This window comes from Coloeus monedula, assembly GCF_965178545.1.
Source record: "Coloeus monedula genome assembly, chromosome: 4".
Taxonomy (NCBI): Eukaryota; Metazoa; Chordata; class Aves; order Passeriformes; family Corvidae; genus Coloeus; species Coloeus monedula.
Genome location: NC_138784.1, coordinates 20,443,418 through 20,464,342, shown reverse-complemented (window position 1 = coordinate 20,464,342; position 20,925 = coordinate 20,443,418). Strand labels below are relative to the sequence as shown.

At 37.1% G+C, this 20,925-nt stretch overlaps 3 protein-coding genes across 6 annotated transcripts in view; 2 read left to right on the top strand and 1 right to left on the bottom strand.

The window, feature by feature from the left end:
• Positions 1-8,477, top strand: part of GNPTAB (N-acetylglucosamine-1-phosphate transferase subunits alpha and beta) — a 41,332-nt gene extending 32,855 nt beyond the window's left edge. For 2 of the 3 annotated variants that reach the window (XM_082279530.1, XM_082279532.1), the window contains exons 17-21: positions 100-185; positions 1,060-1,158; positions 3,987-4,154; positions 5,714-5,804; positions 6,947-8,475. In XM_082279530.1, the coding sequence (XP_082135656.1) occupies positions 100-185; positions 1,060-1,158; positions 3,987-4,154; positions 5,714-5,804; positions 6,947-7,024 (522 nt within the window). In that variant the 3' untranslated portion in view covers positions 7,025-8,475. Of the gene's footprint in view, positions 1-99; positions 186-1,059; positions 1,159-3,986; positions 4,155-5,713; positions 5,805-6,391; positions 6,450-6,946 lie in introns of all 3 variants that reach the window. The other variant, XM_082279531.1, reaches the window with a different exon arrangement.
• Positions 8,478-10,007: 1,530 nt separating this feature from the next.
• On the top strand, positions 10,008-20,899 carry SYCP3 (synaptonemal complex protein 3). The gene is made up of 8 exons (XM_082279688.1): positions 10,008-10,170; positions 11,293-11,368; positions 12,358-12,392; positions 14,090-14,207; positions 15,160-15,259; positions 16,018-16,116; positions 17,285-17,389; positions 17,525-20,899. The coding sequence occupies exons 1-8, from the start codon at positions 10,041-10,043 to the stop codon at positions 17,576-17,578; spliced, it is 717 nt and encodes a 238-aa protein (XP_082135814.1). The 5' UTR covers positions 10,008-10,040; the 3' UTR covers positions 17,579-20,899.
• Positions 17,447-20,925, bottom strand: part of CHPT1 (choline phosphotransferase 1) — a 21,400-nt gene continuing 17,921 nt past the window's right edge. For both annotated transcript variants that reach the window (XM_082279686.1, XM_082279687.1), the window contains one exon: positions 17,447-17,604. In XM_082279686.1, coding sequence (XP_082135812.1) covers positions 17,560-17,604 — 45 coding nt within the window. In that variant the 3' untranslated portion in view covers positions 17,447-17,559. The remainder of the gene's footprint in view (positions 17,605-20,925) is intronic.

Here is a 20,925-nt window from a genome sequence, read left to right as displayed (position 1 = left end):
AGGCCTTCCTAGCTGTAATACAAGTTCTCTTACAAAGTACACCTTCATAACAAACTGTAATTTTCAGTAACCTATAATCTAAACAGTGTTTTCTTCCAGCCTCCAGTAACCAAAAGCCTAGTGACTAATTGCAAACCTGTGACCGACAGGATTCGTAAAGCTTACAAGGACAAAAACAAGTACAGGTATGTTGTGGCAGTCCTGTGAAAAGAGATGCTTAGTGTTGTAAAGCCATAAGAGGAAGGATAAATACACACATAACCCAAGATTGCATGTGTGTGCTAACAAATCTTAGCTCAACCGATTTTAACAGAGGAACTAAAGAAATGTACTGTTTTTAATTTATGTACATCTCATTGTGCAGAGTGATGTGGGTTTTTTCATAGTTTATTTAGTAGACTAAATATTTCTGTGTTACTTGTGTCATCTTGGGCCATTTCCTAATTTGTGTTGTACAACAGTAAGCCAGAGTATGTTTGGATGGCTAGAGAGTGAGTGCAGTTCAGGCAGCACATAAAGGAGGGAAGAGCTAGTCCTAGAAGTTGTAAATCTACTGCATTCTTTCTTCTACTGAAGCTTAAAAAAAGAAAAGAACAGAAAAAGCATTTTAGTCTTAACCACCTCGTACCTTTCCTGCAAGATGGAGAAGTGACAGTGGCATGAGTTTTATAAATGGAGGAGGTTTTCAGGTGAGATTTGAAGAAGCCTTCAGGGTGCTTTCTTATATTTGTCACCTTACTTATCCTAACATAAGTGTGGTACTTACACTAGTAAGGCTGTTAACCTGGGGTCAAATGCACATATTTTATATGCTTTCTCTTAGAATTCAGATCTATGATTTATAGGTGGTTACTAATAAATCTGCAGAAAAGTGGTTCTGTGCAAGAGCATTAGCTGAAAAATTTAAATGTCTTGATAAACAGCAAATGGCAAATTCTAATGAAGGTTTGGCCAGTCAGATCAGAAATGTTGCTGAATAATGTTGAATACAAGATTGATATTTATTGAACCAGACTTTAGGCTGTTTTATTAATGTATAAATACTATTTTAACAACAAGGTTTGAAATCATGGGAGAAGAGGAAATCGCCTTCAAAATGATTCGCACAAATGTTTCTCATGTAGTTGGTCAGCTGGATGACATACGAAAAAATCCCAGGTATCCTGTTTTGTGATTTGTGTGAAGTTGTGAGATGGTTTCAATTTTCTGGTTTGATTCTTTAAACTTTTTTTGTATTTAAAAGATAATTTATTGTCATGTGTTTCTAAACTGTATATTATAGGGTAAGACCAATTTGAACCAAAAGTACTTCCGATATTTTCTGTTTGTCTGAAGCTGACTCCTCTTTGTTATGCCAGGGGCTATCTCAATAATTTGTTACATTTTTATTTATCTAAAATCTTTGAAAACTTAGAAACTTAAGCTATTTTTGAAGCTTTCATTTTTGCCATTCTAGAGTGCATACAGTTTATATTGCAGGCAATTTTACTTTAAAGGAAGAACTTTTTGACCTGCTTTGTGCAGGTATTTTATACTAGGAGTTAGGTGTGGATTATTTTGTTACGAAATCAGTTTTATGTATTCATTGTGCTTTCATGCTCTTTCACAACATGGAAAGAATCTTGCTTCTGTCTTCAGAAAACCAGTTTTCTGCCAGTTTAATGAGTTTGGCTGCAAGAAGAGGTCTGACAAGTGTCAAAAGGTAGAGCAAGGAGGAAAGTAGAACCAGGTACCTTGGGCCAGGGAAAGTGAAACCTCCTCTTTTGGTCACAAAAAACTGTTGGGTAATCTCAGCTGCCTGTAAAACTACAGCATAATTTGTATTTGTAGTTAAAGAGTAGATATCCACTTTCCTCTCAACACTGTACTACTTTTGCTAGGTTATTTATTCAGAAAGGGAAATGCTAGTCTTGAGACATTTTACAGCTGCTGAAGGTGGTTTGTATCTATTGCTGTTCCTTTCAAAGAGTGCTTTCTGGCCACCTAACTCCTGCATTCCAGTTGCCACAATGGTCCATTTTAAAAGAAAAGTAGGCAGTGCTCTAGCCTATCCTGCTGCTTCCTTTTCCTTCTCTGTTTCTTTGTCTGCTGGCTGTGAGTTGGTTCTTTTTAAAGGTAGGGGTGATTTCAAGTCTTGTGAGGCTCACAGGCCTGAGTAACAGAAGTTTCTCACCTTCATGAAGTTCATGAAGTGAGACTGAGTTGATTGCCTGGGCTGTATTCCTGCAAAGTGCAGTACTGTAGTCATACCTTGTTAACAAAGGAGAGCTGGCACAGTTATGTAGGCATGACATTTCCTTCTCTTTGCCATGTTTTCCTTGCATACAAACCAGTAATTATGACCAGTCTCTAAAAGCAGGTTTTTAGTGCCTGTCTTGGAATGAACTAAAAGCGTCATTCAGTTACTATCTCCCAAAAATGTTTGGTTTGCACCCTTAAGGCAAAGTGAGCATTAATCATCTAGGCATTAACTGTGGAATATCCAGAGGAATGTCATGTTTAGTTTCTTTTGGATGAATTTAAAGTCCTTCCATTACAAATGTGCTAATATCCTCATCAATCCCGTACTTTGTTTTGGTTTGCTGTGTGCAACAACCTCTCAGTCTGTAAGCTGCATCTCTTTTTGATGGAACTAAAACACAGATATACACTCTAGGAGTACAGCTGCATTCCCAGGGCTAATGAGCTGCCAGTCCAGGGGACAAGGTCAGAGACAGTCCAGAGTGAGCTCCCAAAATGCTTATAGTGTAGCCATGATTGCCATAACCAACTGCTTTGCATAGTATTACTTGATACAGGAGATACAGCCTGCTTGTTTTTGGAGAGGCATATTTTTCTTCTCAGATGTAACAATTTGAATGACTGTTTATCCTCTGCACATAATTATCTTGAGCAAGCTTATTGATTAGGCCAGATACGGTATGTTGCCATTCAGTGGTAATTCCCTGTGTGGGCTGATATACAAGCTCCAGAGTTCTGCTTATTTCCAGATTCCTGTAGGAAGTCTGAACTTTGCTCTTTGAAATAACACACCATACTACAGAGAATACAGCTGACCAGAACTGCTTATTTACAAAGGTTAGCAGTGACAAGGCATATGTCACCAGATACGATTTCTGCCTCTAGGGAAAATGTAGGGTTCTTGTATCTCACAATATAAATAAAGCACATAACCTTGCCCAAATGTGGGAAGGGGAATTTTTGTTGTCAAGCACCAGGTCAGAGTGTCCAGGGGTACATAGCAGTCTAGCACACTAGCTGCTGCTTTAGTTAAAATTATTTGCAGTACCCTAGTTGCATGTTTCTCATGTGAGGAATAGCACTCTGCAAGAGGCATTATTGTGAGCATGCTTATTTGGTCACAGTGATTTCCATGTAAATTCTATTCAAATTGTTGTTGTTTGCATTTTGGTTGATTATGTAAGTCCAGCTTTGGGTCTGTGATTTGAGGTATGTCTTGTCCAATTTATATAATGTTCTCAGTAATCCAAAGCCTAGGGACCAAGCTTTGCCCTCTCTTATACAATCTTCAATAGTTTTATGTTGATTTTCTCTAAAGAATGCAGCATGCATACTATAATATTAATAATTTAGTATGTTTCCCTCCTACAGTGGAGCTCACTTTGTTATTTAAGATACTTTACTCATGATAATTCAAAACTGTAAGAATCCTCACGCAGATTGCAATTCTCTGTTCAGTGGGCTCTGGGATGGTGCACACTCTAGTGCCCATTAGATGGCAGCATTATATAACTAAAGATGTGGCCTGTCACTGGATTCCTCTGAGGTTTTGACTTGCTCTCAACCCTAGTGCTCTTAGAATTAAAATAAAATTAATTTAAAATAATGCAACAATAAAAAAAATCTGCTTTTAAAAGGATATGGTTTCAATTTTGTTCTAAAGGATTATGTTTGTGTGATTGGTTTGGCAATACCTTTGCCATATTATCAAGGAAATATTCTAACAATGTCATCTTGTTTTCTAGAAAATTTGTTTGCCTAAATGACAATATTGATCACAATCATAAGGATGCACAAACAGTGAAAGCGGTGCTTAGGGATTTCTATGAGTCGATGTTTCCCATACCTTCCCAATTTGAACTGCCAAGAGAATATCGGAATCGTTTCCTTCACATGCATGAACTCCAAGAATGGTATGTTCCAAATGTTCTTTTCAAGTTACTTTACTGCAATAATATTTAATTACCTAAGATATTGGTAACAAGCTGGTTTTCCCCCAGTATTGTCATGAAAGAGTTAACAGTGAAAATAGTGTGGTAAGATTTGAATGGACTAAAATCTGAGGTCTGCAGGATTGAGGTTTTTCAAGTGCTTAAATAGTCATTAACATTTTATCAAATGGTCCTAACCTACTGCAAACAAAAGTTGTTGGTTTGTTCCTTTGTTTGGGTTTTTAAAAAATAAATCAGGAATTCTGGCTTTCTTTAAATGTAAAAAAAACCCCAAACCATTGTTACATTTCCTCACTAAGTGATTTTTTTTAAATCTGTCATATAGCAATAACCATCTGGATAATAATCAGAAAAGATTAATTTTCTTAATTTTGTGTGTCTCATTTTTTAATAATATGTGAATTTTTTGTGTGTGTTTATCTCTTGCCATTTTGTAAATAACAACTTAAGAAATTGGAGTAGTTGACTTGAGAAGACAAGCAAAACGTTGACAAATACAGTAACAAAAATTACACAAGACTAATATAAGTAAACCTCAGCAAGTCATGAGAAATAGCTGTTAATAAGAAAATAGAAAATATTAGAGGAACTGTAGAAGGAATCAGCAGGATCGTAGGGGTGACTGTAGTGCTACAAGCCCTGCTGTAGTAGTGGCAGAGGGAGCATGGGGCAAACCCATTTCAGCAGTTAGCTTTAGAAATTTGTGCTGGAGGGGTAGACACAGTGTTGGCTCTTTTTGAGACCCTCCATCAAGACTTTTTGTAGCTTCAAAAACATGCTTTATTTGGACTTGTTTGTAGCCAAAGATGATTCTACTAGGGTGGGTTAAGGCATGCCAAATTGCTGGTGGAAATCAAAGTATTTTCAGAATCACAGGACAGCCCGGGATGGCAGGGACCTCACAAAGATCATTTGGTCCAACATTTCATGGAAAAAGGTGCCTAGATGAGACTGTCTCCTGCCAGCTCTCAAGTGTCCTGGCTACAGGACTGTAGCACATAAGGGAATTGCAGTTTGGTCAAAAAGGACATATGCAGTGTTACTCTCTCCTTCCCCACTTGTGACTGCAAAACCATAGTTGCCACAAACAGATGTGGCACTTGGGGATGTAGTTTAGGTGTGGACTTGGCAGTGTTAGCTTAACAGTTAGACTCAATCTTCAAGGTCTTTTCTAATCTAAACAATTCTGTAATCTAGCACCCTGAGCAGTCATATCTTGGAAACTTCCAGTGGTGCAGACTCTACCATGTTTCTGGGGAGACTGCTCCAGTAAATGATGGTTTTGACTGTAGAAAATTTTTCTTGTATCAAGATGAAACCTCTCCCAATCCAACTTGTAGCTGTTTCCCCGTGTCCTCTCTATGTGGCTCTTTGTGAAGAGAGAGCCTACGTCCTCTTTTTAGTCAACCTTTAAGAACTGAAAAAACTTTCTTTGCATGTTCCGTGGAAACGCTTAAAGTTTAAATATTTGCATTTGTGAATATGAAGCTGTTTTTCTGTTTCCTTCTTTCTTTGTCCAGGAGGGCATATAGAGACAAGCTCAAATTCTGGACCCACTGTGTTCTAGTAACACTTATTGTGTTTACAGTCATCTCATTTTTTGCTGAACAGGTAAAGTTAATGTCTTCTTATCAGATCTGTATAACACTTAACTGATTGTGGAATCTTCAGGGTAACATTGGATGGATTTTTTAAATAGGTTTTGAAGAGTAGCTAGGATTCTTCCTTCATAAAAGTAGTAAAGATGTTACATGACTCATTAGGTTGCTTTAATTTTTAAGTCACCATGTTGAGATTCCTTGAAAAGAGAGTCATATGGGGAGAAGGAGAGTGGCACCTTCTCAGTTGCCTTGTGACAGTAAGGTCCATCACCAGTGTGCTGAATTTGGATGCTCAAATTCAGTAATGGTTTTTGAAATTCTTGGTCTGTTAACATACATGCTGGTAGAAGTGTATAGTAAGTTAAGAGGAAGGAAACTTAGTCCAGAAAGAAATCTTAAGTTACTTAAAGGCCTTATCAAAATCTCTTCTCTTACGTAATTGCAAAGACTCCTACTGAATTCAAAAGGGTTTGAATCTGACTCAAGGGGAAAAAACCTTCCACTTCTGCAAGCTTAAAATCGCTTTCTTGAACGTGATTAGTCCTGCTAAACTCAGAGGGAGTCAATGGAACAAATCATATGGGTAATTCTTTGCAGGTTGGGGCCTTAAGTAACACTTTCCGTGGTCTGATGAAGAGGGTGTAATTCTTGAAAGGTTGGCTTTTGATTATTTTTTTTTTCTCACCTGTAACTTTTGCATGACTCTTTCCCTTGATTTTCAGCCTTTTATATATATTAGAAAACTGCATTAGTAACTTGGTTTTGGAAGGGGATACCCAGCTTAGTGGTACAGTTAGGAATATAAATACCATTTTATGATGCCAGCTTTGTGCTGGTCTTTTAAAAATAGAATGTAGCTCGGTACTAATTTAAATATACAAATAACCTTTAAAATAATCAGAATTAAGGCATGGTGTATTTTTCACTTTCTGCTTGTATTCTGATTATTGAGATGTCTAGTGGAAATGTGCATATCTAATAGATGAATTGGAGTAGAAAATGCTTTTCTTGTGCAATGACAAAAAAAAAGTACAGTATTGAGTATTTACCATGGGTGGTACAGATTTGATAGTTTCTAGGATGAAAACCTGACCAGCTGTGGACCTTTAGCCCAGCAGAGGACTACATATTGTATTTTTTTTCTCTCCTCAGCTAATTGCACTTAAACGAAAGATTTTTCCAAGGAGAAGGATCCAAAAAGAAGTTGGTCATGAACGAATCAAAGTGTAGAAGAGCTTTATTTTGGAGATCAGTCTACCTCAAGCTGTGATTAAGCATTTTAAATGTCTCTTTCATAAGTGTCTTTTCTGGTTTGCTATTTAACTACACTGATATGAAGAAAAAAAAAATCATGCACCTACATTAGAATCTCTGCAGTACTCTTGATGATATAAAAGCTGCTGGAATTGTGGCAATGCAAAATAACAACAACAACAAATTGCAGGACATCTGTACATAGGCAGTTTTCAACAGAGCTTACTTTACAACTCTTAGTTCATGGCCATGTTATCCTTTTTTATAAAAAGGGTTACCTAAACAAATGTAACTGCATTTCTTGCAGTGGATGTTGCCAACTAGATAAAATGTTGGAAGGAAAAGTTGTTTGGGATCAGCTTAAGAAGTCCTTAATCTTGCATTCCAAAGCATTTTGCAATTTCTGTCGTTGCTGCTTTTTTTAGCCCTCCGGGGAAAATTGAGAATTATGTAACTTGTCATTTAAATTTAGTATACATTTATAGATGTTGACATTCTTTAAAGCACAGTGACAATTCATTTCCCTATTTGTAGTGTATAATTGGGATTTGAAAGAAAGGTATGCTACAAAAAAATTACACAGTAACAACATCTAATGGTTTATTTGAAAGATGTTTTCTATCTGGTGTTATTATAGTCCAAAGAATACTCAAAGAAATGGTGTTATTTCCTGGCTTGATTACAAAGACGGTTGTAATAAATGAAAATGATCAAGGTAAAGTATTTTATAAGCATTGTAAATAAAAAAGCAAAAGTGCCTATATATGAATGGGTAACAAAATGTTTCAAAGTAGAAAAGTATGGGGAGCAGTGTTTCAGTTCATAAAACAATATTTTTACTGACAGACAAAGCTGTGGTGTTTCTCAATTTAACAGGGTTTGGCCCTGTATTTTGCTGAGATATCAGAGTAGTATGGTTTTATGTGGGAAAGGGTACTGAATCTTTTCAAGCAGAATTTTTTTGTGGTGTATCTTCACTTAATTGTGTTAGCAGCATTCAGAAAGCATTAATTTTTGTAACCGGATGATGTACAAAATGTATGTGGATATGTATTGTAAGATACTTGGCTTGCTTTGAAATTAACTAAAATGTGATGAAAGTTTTGTGTGTCGTTTCTGCTTCAAAGTCAAACAAAGCTCACCCATTTTGGTAACTCAGCCAGGAATCTGTATGAATCTTTACGTCAAAAGTTTGTATTTTTTCCTTTTAAAACCTTCCAGCTGCAATGATTTAATACGAATGTGAAGCCTGGATCGGTTCTCAAAGGGGAATGAAGCTTTTGAGCACCGCGAGGCTCTGCAGGCGCTGCCCGGCCCGGCCCCGCTCCTGAGGGCGGCAGCGCCGCGGTCCCGCCCTTTCCCGGCGGCGGCGGGAGGCGCTGAGGCGGCACCGCGCCCTGTCCCGCCCGGGGAGCCGCGGGAGGAGCGTGAGGGCTGCCAGGGGCCCCGGGGGTCTGGGCCAGCGGCGTTCCCTCTGCTGCAACAGGAGGGCGTGAGGTGCCCTGCCCCTGCCGCCCGTGCGTCCCCTCAGGGTGAGGCGGCTGAGGGCACAAGTCTCCCGTGCTGCTCTGAGGTGGGTCCCCACGGTGAAAAGCCCCACACAGGAAATCCACACAACTATGGGTTTGTTTCGAATCTTTTTGGGGCAGGGTAAAAGAAAAAAAAAAAAAGAAAAAAAAGAAAAAAAAAAAAGGTGAGTTTCTCTAAAAATCACTTAAAATACACAGCTGTGGATTGAAGACACTCAGATTGGCTAAACAGGTACCTACACGGGATGGGTGAGGGCTGCGTGGGCTTGTGAGGTGGCAGGATTGTTTTACACCTGGGTGAGGAGGACTGAGCAGTTCTACTGGCACTCTCCTCCTTTACATCATGTTCTCAACAGTCAGAGTAGTCAAAAAGCAGATTAAATCTTGACAATTTTCTCTCATTTGAGGATAATTCTAATGCAAGGGCTTTTGATTTTCCAGTCAATAAAGACACCTGTTTTTCAAGACACTTGCAAAGTCTAAAAATCTTCATGCTACATAGAGAAGCATCAACCTCAGAAAAAGTTGGGTATTAAAAAGCACTGTTCCTTCCTTAGTGTAGTGTGGCCATGTTTACAGATCCATGGAATCTGGGATTAAAAATAAAATTTCACAACTATTGAAAAATAAAATTAAAAAAACCCCAGAAACAGGAAACCTGAGGTGTGTGAGAGAGTTGTTAATGTTGGGGGGACTTCGTAGCCCTTGAAATTCAAAAGATCTTTAATGGAGTTCTCAATTTCTGTGTGTGCACTTAATTTTCAGGTCTGTCTGTGCCCTGGCTAGTGGAAAACATACTGATATTTCTAGCTGTGTTGAATTGTGTCCAGAATGAGAGGTTTACTAAAGTAAATAAATGAATATTTTTTTAAGAGGGTAGTGTATGTGTGAAATGTTTACCAATGTAGAAATGGCATTACTTACATTACAGAATGCAGAGGTGTAATAGCTATAAAGAAAGATAAATCAGAACCTGGAAGTTGCCCAAGACTTTTAAAAATGGCATAAGCATATGTATATTTGTCTCTACACTGTGGGATGGCTTGTAGAATCACATTGCTCTCTATGGTTTATCGTTTCTCTATTTTGGACAGTAGAATATTGGCATAGTATAGCTTTTGAGGAATGCAGTACTGGATATGACAAAATGTATAATAAACGTTATAGACGCTAAGCTGGCAGACATCTTAAGACAATGGATAACTTTTATTTTTTTTCCAGCAGAATCAAGTATGTTCCTAATAGCCCTGGCATTTTTTTAGCATGTTCTTAAAAGCATTGCTGATGGGTAATGCTGTGGAGTACCTCAAAACTAAACTAGTTTGACTGCTTGCAGGTGCAGACTTTTAAAGAGATACCCATAACAGGTCCATGTAAGCGTGAAAACATATTTATTTTCAATTATTGTGGGGGAAGTTACGTGACAAATACAATATACTGTTTCAGTAGGGAAAGATCTCACCATGGCACCATCGGGAAGAAAGCATGGAGGAAAAGCTGGTAAACCAGCACAGGAAGATCAGACCATACCTGCTTATGATTTTGAGGAGGAAAGAAAGGAACTGAGTGGATCAGAGGAAGATCTTAGAGAAGGTGCTTATATGACTCTTTTAGCACATTTGTAAAATGTGAAGTTTATCACATTTGTGAATATGAATAGAAAGGAAGAGAATTCTGAGTCAGCCAGGGACTGGGCAAATCATGGTTCGTAATTCCTGAGACCACCAGGCTCCTCCTGTGTAATTCTGATTGGTAAGAGGAGAGAGCCCAATTGAACAGCTCTGTGTAGTGCACTGTTATGTCCTGACATTCCAGGTGGAGTCTTCAACAGAGTAGAATTTTATCACATGATTATGTTCCCTTATTTTAATGCCATATCCTTCTGTCACCTGGCAGCACAGAACACTGTGAGAGCAGGGCGGGGCTCAAGAGCTCTGCCCGCTTGTCTGAAGCGTTGAGTCGGGTAAGGTTGTTGGAGTTCTAGCAGGGTTAAGAGTACTTCAGAAAGGATCTGAACCAAAGAAAAGAAGTAGGGAAAGCTGAGGCAAAAAGAAGATAAATCAGCTGAGGGATTCTTGTTAATTTTGAGGGAATATCATCAAAAAAGCAGATTTGGCTTAAAAATACAGTTTTCAATCATCACATGATAGTTTTTTGTAAAGTCTGGTGTAAGTCCACTTCTCAATTTTTCCATTTCAGCAGTTATCTCTGGGCTTGTTTCTCATTAATTTCTCCTCTCCATTCATTTAAACTAAATTCCTCATTAATGAAATCTGACAACCAAGGATTTTTGTTTTCAAAATAATGTTAGTATCTATCTGTGATTTTGATTTTTAAAGGTATGGAATTACAGTACCTATTTTATGGTAAAATTGAGATTGAACTTTACAAATTTTTATGTTATTTTTACTTTCTGATGATTTTTATACTGTGAGCTGGGAGTAATGGTGAAGTAGTGGACAGAGAAAGTAAAACTGTTTGGGACCAGTGTAGAGAATTCAAAGCAATGACAGCTCAAATCTGGCCTTGCAGAGTAATTCACCACCATCTGTCAACTCCAGACTCAAAGTTACAGGAGCTGCCTGTGTTACTGACAGGAACTGAGCCCCATGAGATATGGTTGGGGAAATGGCATTACAGAAAAGTAATTACACTTTTAATAACTCAACCAACACAAAATGTATTTTTGTAAATATTTCTATAATCCTTCTTAAGGTGACACACCAGTCATGGACAAGCATGGAAAGAAAAGACCTTTGGTGGCTACGCATGTGGGTCCAGATGATGTAGGGTAAGGTTAGATGTTTGGGGGCTTTTTCCAAAATAAGCAGGTCTTAAATAGATACCAACTTCAGTTATTCACTACGCTCATTTTTGCTTTGTTTGGGTTTGGTTTTTTTTGATTCAAAAATTAAGTGACAGATAATACAGTAGTTGTACGTAAATAAAGAAAACGTAGCATTTTAAAATGGTAATTCTTCAGTTTCTTTGTAGGTACTTTTTAACATGCAGGAAAATTTGATATATTTGTGTGAATTAAAAATTTTGTATCTTTTAAAATATTATTTCTTTTATCCTAAGTTGTTGATAATTTCAATAAATTCAATTTTTTTTCCCTCTGATTTTATTGCTTGAAGATATTAGCAATACTTTAAATGATCCAAATATTGCATGAAAAATAAATTCTTTTCACAGATAAATTCTAAAAAAAAATATTCATGGTCAGTGTAAATGTAATAAAAAAGTATATGCTGAAATAGTTTTCAAGCAGATTATAACTGTTGAGTTGTAGGTACTGTTTTTACTGTATTATACACTGCCTTACACACTGGTGTTACCATCTTAAAGATGCTGTAAAAACAACCCTGATATTATTTGCCTTGGATTCTTTACTGTGTCAGTCATGCTAACTGAGATGAACTTGTTTTCATTTGGTGTTACAAATACCCTTTTTGTTTTCTTTGTTATAGGGAATAATCAATTTTATTTACTGACTGCCCTTACTCAAGACCCTTTAAATGCCTACATACCTCTGTACTAGGGAGTAAGCTAATAGATTCTAGCATTAATTAAAAAAAAAAAAAAAGCAAATTAGTCTGAAAAAGAAACCTCTCACAGGAGGAGAAAAGGAGTGTAATTATTTTATCTTATGGCAGTAGCAGTTCTTTCCCTGCTCAAAAGTAATAGGCATGGGAATAAACTTAGTTTTAAGCATATACAACAAGTCTTACTCTCAAGTCAGAAAATGGGCAAATAAAAATTTGAAACACTATTTTGTAGGGGTGAAGTACAGAATATGTTGGAGAGATTTGGAGGTAAGTACACTTACATTCTAACAAATTAAAAAAGAGTTGCAGAGTTTAAAGTAGTTACTTACCATAAAATAACTTTCAAGACTTACGCAAAATGACCAGTTTTTGTAGCATTTTTCAGAATTTCTGAATAAAGCCAGTTTTCAGAAAAGAAAAAAAAAAGTTATATCTAAGGAGAGCAAAGGGAAAGGAGGGAATAACTATATAAATGAGTCACAGCTTGTAAGTGTAGATAATTACAAACGAAAAGGGAGAGATGCATGAGTGCTTTGGATAATCAATTCCAATCTTAAGATGAAGTTTAGGAGGTAGTAAATATATTGTAGAGAAAAGGGACAATAGCAGTTTGCTGTTGTTCTCACTCAATTTTTTGTCACACTGACATAGAGGATACTGGGGCCAGCAAGACTTGAGTGAGAAATAAGGGGTGTGTCAATGTTAACATAAGCAGCAAAAGAGAACAAATAGTTCTAATTCTAGACAGGCAATTTTGGAGGTAGAGTTTAATTGTGATACAGAATGAGAGAGCACTTTGTACTTAGTACTTCCAGAAATCTAAAGAGCAGGGAATCAGCAGATAAGAGAATTTCAGCAGTCAGAAGTACTATGAGTTTCTAGAATAGCCAGATAACGAGGCTAAGTAATGCCAGTCATCCAGTGATGAGAGATTTGTGTGTGTCACTTAGCAGGATTTAGTACAGTCATCATCAGATCCTCAGGTGGCTTTACCTAGTTAAATTACCAGCTGAATTCTAGATAGTGACAGGTTAGAGAAAAAACATTTTTAACTTATAAAGAATGTACAATACCCATCACAGAGTAAGCAAACATCAAAAAGAAAGAAGGAAGGGAAACCATTTTAATGCTTCCATGGAAGGAGGGGAAACCATTTTAATGCCAGCATTATGCACTCAGTAGCTGATTAATACTTGCATTGTATGTAATAAAAGAAACCTGTACAGCGTCATTACTTGCATATCAAACTTCAGGTGAAAGAGGAGCTAAAGTAACTCCTTAATCCACAAATTAGGAGTTTTGGCTGTCACAAAATTACATATTTTGTATCACATATTAGAGTGGTATTAGGAATCTGCAATTAGGATAAGAGGAGGATTTCAGTGTTAAAGAGTTATGATTGCTTGTAATTTAAGACACAAAAAAGGAAAGAAAGGAAGGATGGAAGGAGGGAAAATGAATGGATCAGAGAGAGGATGCTGTCTGTACAAAATAGTGGGTTTGGCATTAGCAGGGGTGGATGCCTCAGCAAATCAGAGAGGTTTGACATATGTTTCCTGAAATCTACAGTGAGAAGGAAGAGAAATTACTGTATTAACCTTAAGCTGTGACTTGATAAATCTCCAAATGTAAACTGAAGTGAAACGAACACAGTAACTTATATTAACACTTAAAAAGTACTGTCTCTCTGAAGTATAAAAAATAGTTTTTCATTCATTATGTTCAAGTAATTTGCATAATACTCTGAAACAGATGTTGGTTAGGGTGTATGAGGGGCATAAGCAAGTAGCATTCACACCAGTGCCACCAGCAGACTGAGGGACACTCACCACAGCAGTCCAGATCACACGAGTGTCATTAGAACACACCTCATTTGCTTCTCCAAAATGTAACTCATAAGCATTTTTAATACATGGCACAATGTATCCAGTATGCTTAATTTCTAAATATTCTTTGACTTTCAGCTGACATCAACAAGGCTCTCTTAGCTAAGAGGAAACGATTAGAAATGTATACAAAAGCCTCACTCAAAACCAGTAACCAGAAGATTGAACATGTTTGGAAAACGCAGCAGGAGCAAAGGTGACATTTATTCTTGGTTTTCAAGCCTGTGAACTAGATTCCCTTCTGTCACAGAATGGATAGTTGCTCTGTCGTCTTGCAGTTAAATAGCAAGTACTGCATCTAATGTTAAATACCTGCTCAAGGCCTTTGCTGCCTCCAGTTGTGTTCACTTTGTTAATCTGACAGGAATAATTTAGCACATTCTCTTTTGAACAGAGAAATTTAAGATTTGGAACTCTGACACCAATGTATGTTAAAGAGCTGGCCTTTTATCTTTACGGAAAGTGACCTTTGATGTTATTTTTGTCTTTTAAAACAAGGGGGGGGGGGGGGTCTACTTTGGACTTTTCTGTTTCTAGGTGAAAACTAAAAAATGTTCAGTAGAACTTTAATACCATTCTGGATAAGAAAGAAAATAATTTCCACCTTGCTTAACATTCCTCTCGCCTCTTATGGCATATTTAAGTACTACATCTGATACTAGAAGTAGAGCAAACTGAAAAATGAGACAGCTGAAAACTAGAAGTCAGCAATACTTGTAACTGCCTTGGTGTTGTTCTACATTTATATGTATTTGAAACTTGTGTGGACAAAATTTTAAGAAATGAGCTAATCAGTTTTGCAATATAAACAGCTTGTGTTAAAGCAAACATCTGTAATTGGGTTAGAAAACCACAGTAAATCTCAGAAAACCTGACACTGTTAGGAAGTGTCTTTTTAACCAGTATTTTATGGGAGTGCTGTCTCTTTATAGATATATTCCACATCCACTCAGTGTGTGTTCAGTTTTTCAAAACATACAGTATTCAAATAGGGTCAGATGTCAAAATAGCCTATTTCTTTATCTATGCCAGCTTTTATTCTATTCCATGCATGTGCTGAACCTTAGCTTTCCCTGTAGCTGAAGATTTATTTATTAAATGCTTTCCCTGTAGCATTTGTCATACTTACAGATAGTATCTGTTTATAGGCAGAAGCTCAATCATGAGTTCTCCCAGCAGTTCCTGACTTTATTTCAGCAATGGGATGTAGATGTGCAAAAAGCAGAAGAGCAGGAAGAAAAACTAGCAGTGAGTTTCCAGCATGGCACAAGTTTCACTGTATTTTCACAAGGAGGGAATATTGTTAAGACATTCAAGAAATATGAAAACACTTTATGTAGTTTGAACATAAATATATGATTGTTGAAGTTTTGGGAAGAGGGGTGCATTTATAAGTTTTATTGCAAGTTTATAAACACTGTTACGTAATGCCCTAGGCCAGCATATGCCTTGAGAAAAGCCTAGACCATTCAAGGAGAAGAAAGATGTGTGCTGTTTCTGTCCATCCATAGTCTTTGGGTGTGGGAACAAAGGAATAAAAGAAAGTAGTTTTCTTTTAGCACACATTGCTTAAAAGTATGCCTGTATATAATAAATGTAGGAGAATTTGATCACTGAAAGGGGATAGGAGCTACCCAATGGAATGTAATCATGTGATGTTGCTGTGTTTGTACTTGCAAACTTGTATTTGCAAGTTTTGCTTTTCCCTAAGTAGCACATTCCTCTGGGATACCCTAAGAAACTGTGGGGGATAGGAATCCTCATGGGGTTTTACAGGGATAATTCAGGTTGCAAGAGACCTCAGGAGGTGACCTGGGGCTTAATCCAGTCTTCAGTCTTATTTTCATTAATAAAAGCAAGGGTAACTCTCCAGGCAGAGATCAACATTACAAGGCAGAGATTTCCAGTAAAGGCAGAATTTCTGATTCTGAAAAATGACACTGGTGTGCTGTCCAAGCACTCTGGTTAACTGATGCAATTATGTTTTTCTTTCACTTCTGCTTCAGAATATGCTTCGCCAGCAACAAAAAGTTTTTCAACAGGCACGAATAGTTCAAAGTCAGAGACTGAAAACCATTAAGCAACTCTACGAGCAATTCCTAAAGGTAAATCTTTTTCTTGGAAGGCAGCTGATCCTTATCACACCACTTAAGAAAGCTGCATTAATTCAGTGTTTTGTTTGGTATTTAACAAAGTAACTAACACACTAGACAGCAAGCAAAAAACTTGGTTTGAGTACAACCAAACAAAAATTTTACTTTTTAGTTAAAAGCCTTCCTCACAAGAGAAAATCTTCTGTGCCTTAATCATCTTCATGACCCTTTTTTGGGCTCTATCCTCTATATCCGTGTCGCTCTTGTACTGGGGAGTCTGAACTGGACCCAGCACTCCAGGTGTGGCCTCACCAGCTACATGGCCCTCAGCATACAGGGCAGATTCAAGTCCATCAGTTTCTGACAAACCTTAATTTCTCTTCAAGTAATTTCCTAGCTGATTTTGAAATTTCAGTTAGTTATGATAAGCTTGGTGTTTGGTTTGGTTTTTTTCCAAGTCTGGTAGTTGAGAAAAATAAATCTGAAATCGAGAAACTCTTAGTTTAAAATAGTCAGAATATACAGAATCTATTACAGAAGCATTAATAAATAATAGCAGTTCCAAAATGTCAAAAATGTCTTAATCAAAGAGGAAAAACTGAACAGAAGGTCAAGTATTACTTTGATTTTTCTCCTCAAAGAAGATAAAACGGTAGAAGTCAAGCCTTAAATAAGCTCAATACAAATAAAGGAAAATGCTAACTAGACACATGCACAGAGGTAGGTGTAATTTTATGTACAAAAAGGGAAGATAACCAGGGAGTTTTATTTGGCTTCTTTGGGGAGAGGTGTGCAAAGAAATGTACTGGGGTTTAAACTCCTCACTTCAAGTCCTGCAAGGTTGTCATAATACTGAACCCCTGCCATTCCTGACAGATGTCTGTTCAATCTCCTCTTGTACTCCTCTTAATTGAAATGCAGAATAAGTAGCTGAGACCTCACAGAGGCTGACAGGAGAGTTCTATTTTTTTCTCAGGGTACATATTGTTTAAATAGGAATATAGACTGGAGCATGAAGTCCTGTATGATTCCTCTGCCAAGTTTGTGACAAACTCATCAATTATCAGTTGATCACTGTAAAAATTAAATTGCAGTATGAATAATGATTGGGTTGTCTGCTTGTTTTAAATTAACCCCTTGACACTGAGGAATTCTGAATTAATGTTATCCTTAACTTCAGAGCATGGAAGAGCTGGAGAAGAGCAATGAAAATCTTCTGGCTGGTGCCCAAAATGAACTTCGCAAGGAAATGGCTATGTTGCAGAAGAAGATTATGATGGACACTGTAAGTATCAGATCTATGAAGTTAGTTAAATGCAAAAATAGAACATTCTATTAAAAGTCATTTGACATTCATTTAATTCAAAGGAATCATATTGATACAGCATTTGTTCAGCATTATCTCCTTTTCTTGTGACAGCAACAGCAGGAGATGGCAACTGTTCGCAAGTCTCTTCAGTCCATGTTATTCTGATGGCTCAGTGGAGGAGCAACTTGTACCTAAGTAACATGATACAAGTACAGGCATTAGAAGGATGTTAAGATTTGGATGTTAAGATTTAAATGTTTCAAGGTTCTTATTAAACGCTTTCCTGGATTGTTCTAATCTTGTCTGTTAATGTTGTAAGAACATATCTTAGTAAACTTTTATTACTGGGGGGCAGTATGGACCCCAAACCATCCACTGTCTATCCAATTAATTTTTAACTATTTCATATCCACTTTCAATAGCATTGGACTGTTTAAATTGTTTCACTTTTTCTGATGCTTAATTCTTCCCCTTGTTACAATTTACAAAATATGCATTACCCAGATTTTACAACATAACTTGAGGCCTTTAGGTACATTATGCAAATAGAAGCATTTCTAACAAGGTGCAGATTTTCACAGTTTCAACACTTAGTCTGCTGATATATTAGCAGTTATAAAAATTCACAGGGTATGACACAGCTCAGATAGAATTGTTTAATGATGTGTATGATGGTAAAAGAATTGTTTAATGATGTGTATGATGGTAAATTAAAGTAAGTTTTGTTAACTCTTTTGTTAGTCTAGACATTGTACTATCTTTCTATTAGTAAGGGATTTATAAACTGCTGTAATTTTTCCAGAAAACAGGGTCTTTTTAGTTAAATGATAAGCTTAAGGTATCAGCTCAAGTTACAATAAACAAACATTATGCATTTTGGGGTATATACTTTTTGTAGAACCACTGCTAGAAGAAATCTTCCTCATTTATTTAGTACAGGCTATTACAAGCCTTTGAGATGGAATATTACTTTTTGCAATCCCAAATGACTAGCAATTTAGGGAGGCCAGAGTTTTAAGGATAAAGCATTTATCTTTTATGTATCTTGTTACAGTAAGTAAGTATAAATGAAACAATTGGCTTAGTGTGCATGCAGTTTGTTTTTACAGAAAACCATTACACCGGAATGTCCACTTTTACAAATTAAGTAGTTGCCAACATCTTTAATGCTTTCATTTAATACAACAGTAGATAAAATCCATCCACACGCACACACACACAAATGTGATGTTTTCATAACAATGTGTTTCAAAACCATATTCTTCTTCTCAGCTTACTAGCATTTTTTATTTCAGGGTCAAGTCATTTGATGGTGGTTCTCCATGTTTGGAAGCCAGATTAGTGATGGCTAACTTGCAGAAACTTCAGCTGTTAGCTTGCAACTGAGGTTGAACAAGTAACCAGCATGGATTAACTTGTTCTGCCTCTGCTAGGATTCAGAACAGGAGCAAACATGGAAGTTACACTGCTACAGTGATGCATGAGGCAATATGGGCCTCTTATGGGTAACCAATAACAATGCTGATTTGTAACTACTGAGTCTCAGCCCTCTAAGGACAATTACATGAGACTATGAAAGAGTTGCTTTCTTATGAAAGACAGGTTCTGCTTCGGATCTTCAATAGGAGCTTATTTGTTAGCATTGCCTCCTGGTTCTGGTTTTATTTGTTAGTACTGAGTCATGGTTCTGGTTTTCTGAGTGATTTCTGCATTAGTTTCCTATCATCCACCTACCTCAATCATATCCTTAAAATTACTTCTACCGACTATGCCATGACACAGTTTTGACCATTGTGGAGAGCCCACTCATCTAACTCTAAAGACATTGCCTGTGTCTTTTCATCAGGTGGTTAATTTGCTTACAGTAATTCAGCCAAACTAAAATGGCCATTACCATCTTCTTTTCTATTTGACCATGGCCTGGGTTCAGGCTAAATTCATGTGCAGATGCTGTGTCATTCCCAGCCTCAAGCAGGAGTAGTAGAATTCACTCTGAACTGATATTAGTTACTTCGAGTTGTAGTCCTCTGGCAGTAACTGCTACAGTTATCCCTCAAAAAAGTTATTTTATTCTTCTTAGGTAGGAGTGTAGTGGATGCTACTTTATTCCCTCCAGACTAGCAGACAATACACCACTTTAAAAGTCCCTTGAATGCCTCAGAAAGTATTTTTGAATTAATAAGCAGGTAGGAAGCTGCAGTGGTAGTATTTTTAAAACAAACCATGGCATTCTTTATTGGACAGTTCAGGAAGGACCATGAACTTGGAGCTCAGGTACATATCAGCAACTGGAAGTAGTAATGCACACTTACATTCAACAGCTTTTTACATAAATCATATTCAAGTAGTACCTCTTTGAAGGAGCTTAAGCTTATAGTAATAATTTTTTCATGCAGATAACAAACTACTTTGATTCAGCTTTTCTCTAATGGCAACAGCCCTGTTGTTAGACATGCTACCCAGTGGTCTGTTCTTAAAGGAAGAGAGAAGCTGATATTGGGCCTGCGTTCCTGGAGAGTTTTACTTTAAGGTTCAGTTTTGTGCTCTTTTGCTTGGATAAAGGACAGTGGGATCAATTGTAAGGTAAATGAACACAGCGATAGCAAAAATACCACAGAGGGAAATACAGAAGGGTGGGCTGCAGTGCTGGAGCTAGACATTGAAGTTTATCAGTGAACTTTGTCATTTGCTTCCATAGTCTTACAGATACAAGTTAGGGTGCCTAAAGTGAGTCCTCTCCTTACATAGCTACCTGTAGTCTAGAGGATGAAGTGCAATGAGACTAACCTTATTATGACTACAAAACCAGAAACTGGCCTTGAAAGAAAGTACAACCTAAAGTTTTATGTAGTAGCAGTAGGTTATGTACTTAGATACTAGAGAATGCAAGAAATCTAAAGGCACTCATAGCAGTACTTTGAAGTAGAAGAAAATTTTCCTGAGCTGTACCTCCTTTATCTACTGATCCAACAGCTTGTGCCTTAGAAGTACCAGGAGACTGAGTGATTTTTATCTCATGGCTGCCCTCATTTTACCAGTCTTAATAATGCAGAACTGAATTCATTGGTATATCTGACAACCACTTCAGAGCAATTCCAACAAAACTTTAGAAATTAATGCTACAAGATTAGACACTTGGGTTAGGGAAATGTGAAATTCCTCTTCAAATTCTAGTTGGTAGCACCTTGGATTGCATTCTACATTCACCAGAAGTACAGAATTAAAGTTACCTAACAGGAAATGGCAACATTTTCAAATGTAGTATTTGTGGTCTGAAACACAGGGAAATACATACTGGTTCAAAAGTATTGATACAACAGCATCTGCAGAACTTTGTATCTACTAATTCTAACATCTGGTAATGTCTCAAATACAGTGAACTTTCTCATAATACTGTTTTCTTCAAAAGCTGTATCTGTCTTCCCAAAAACAGAGAGGCTGCTTCATTCAACACTCCCCTAACTGCTTCTTCTCTTGTCCTTGACCTATTTTAATCAGTCATTATGGTTTTG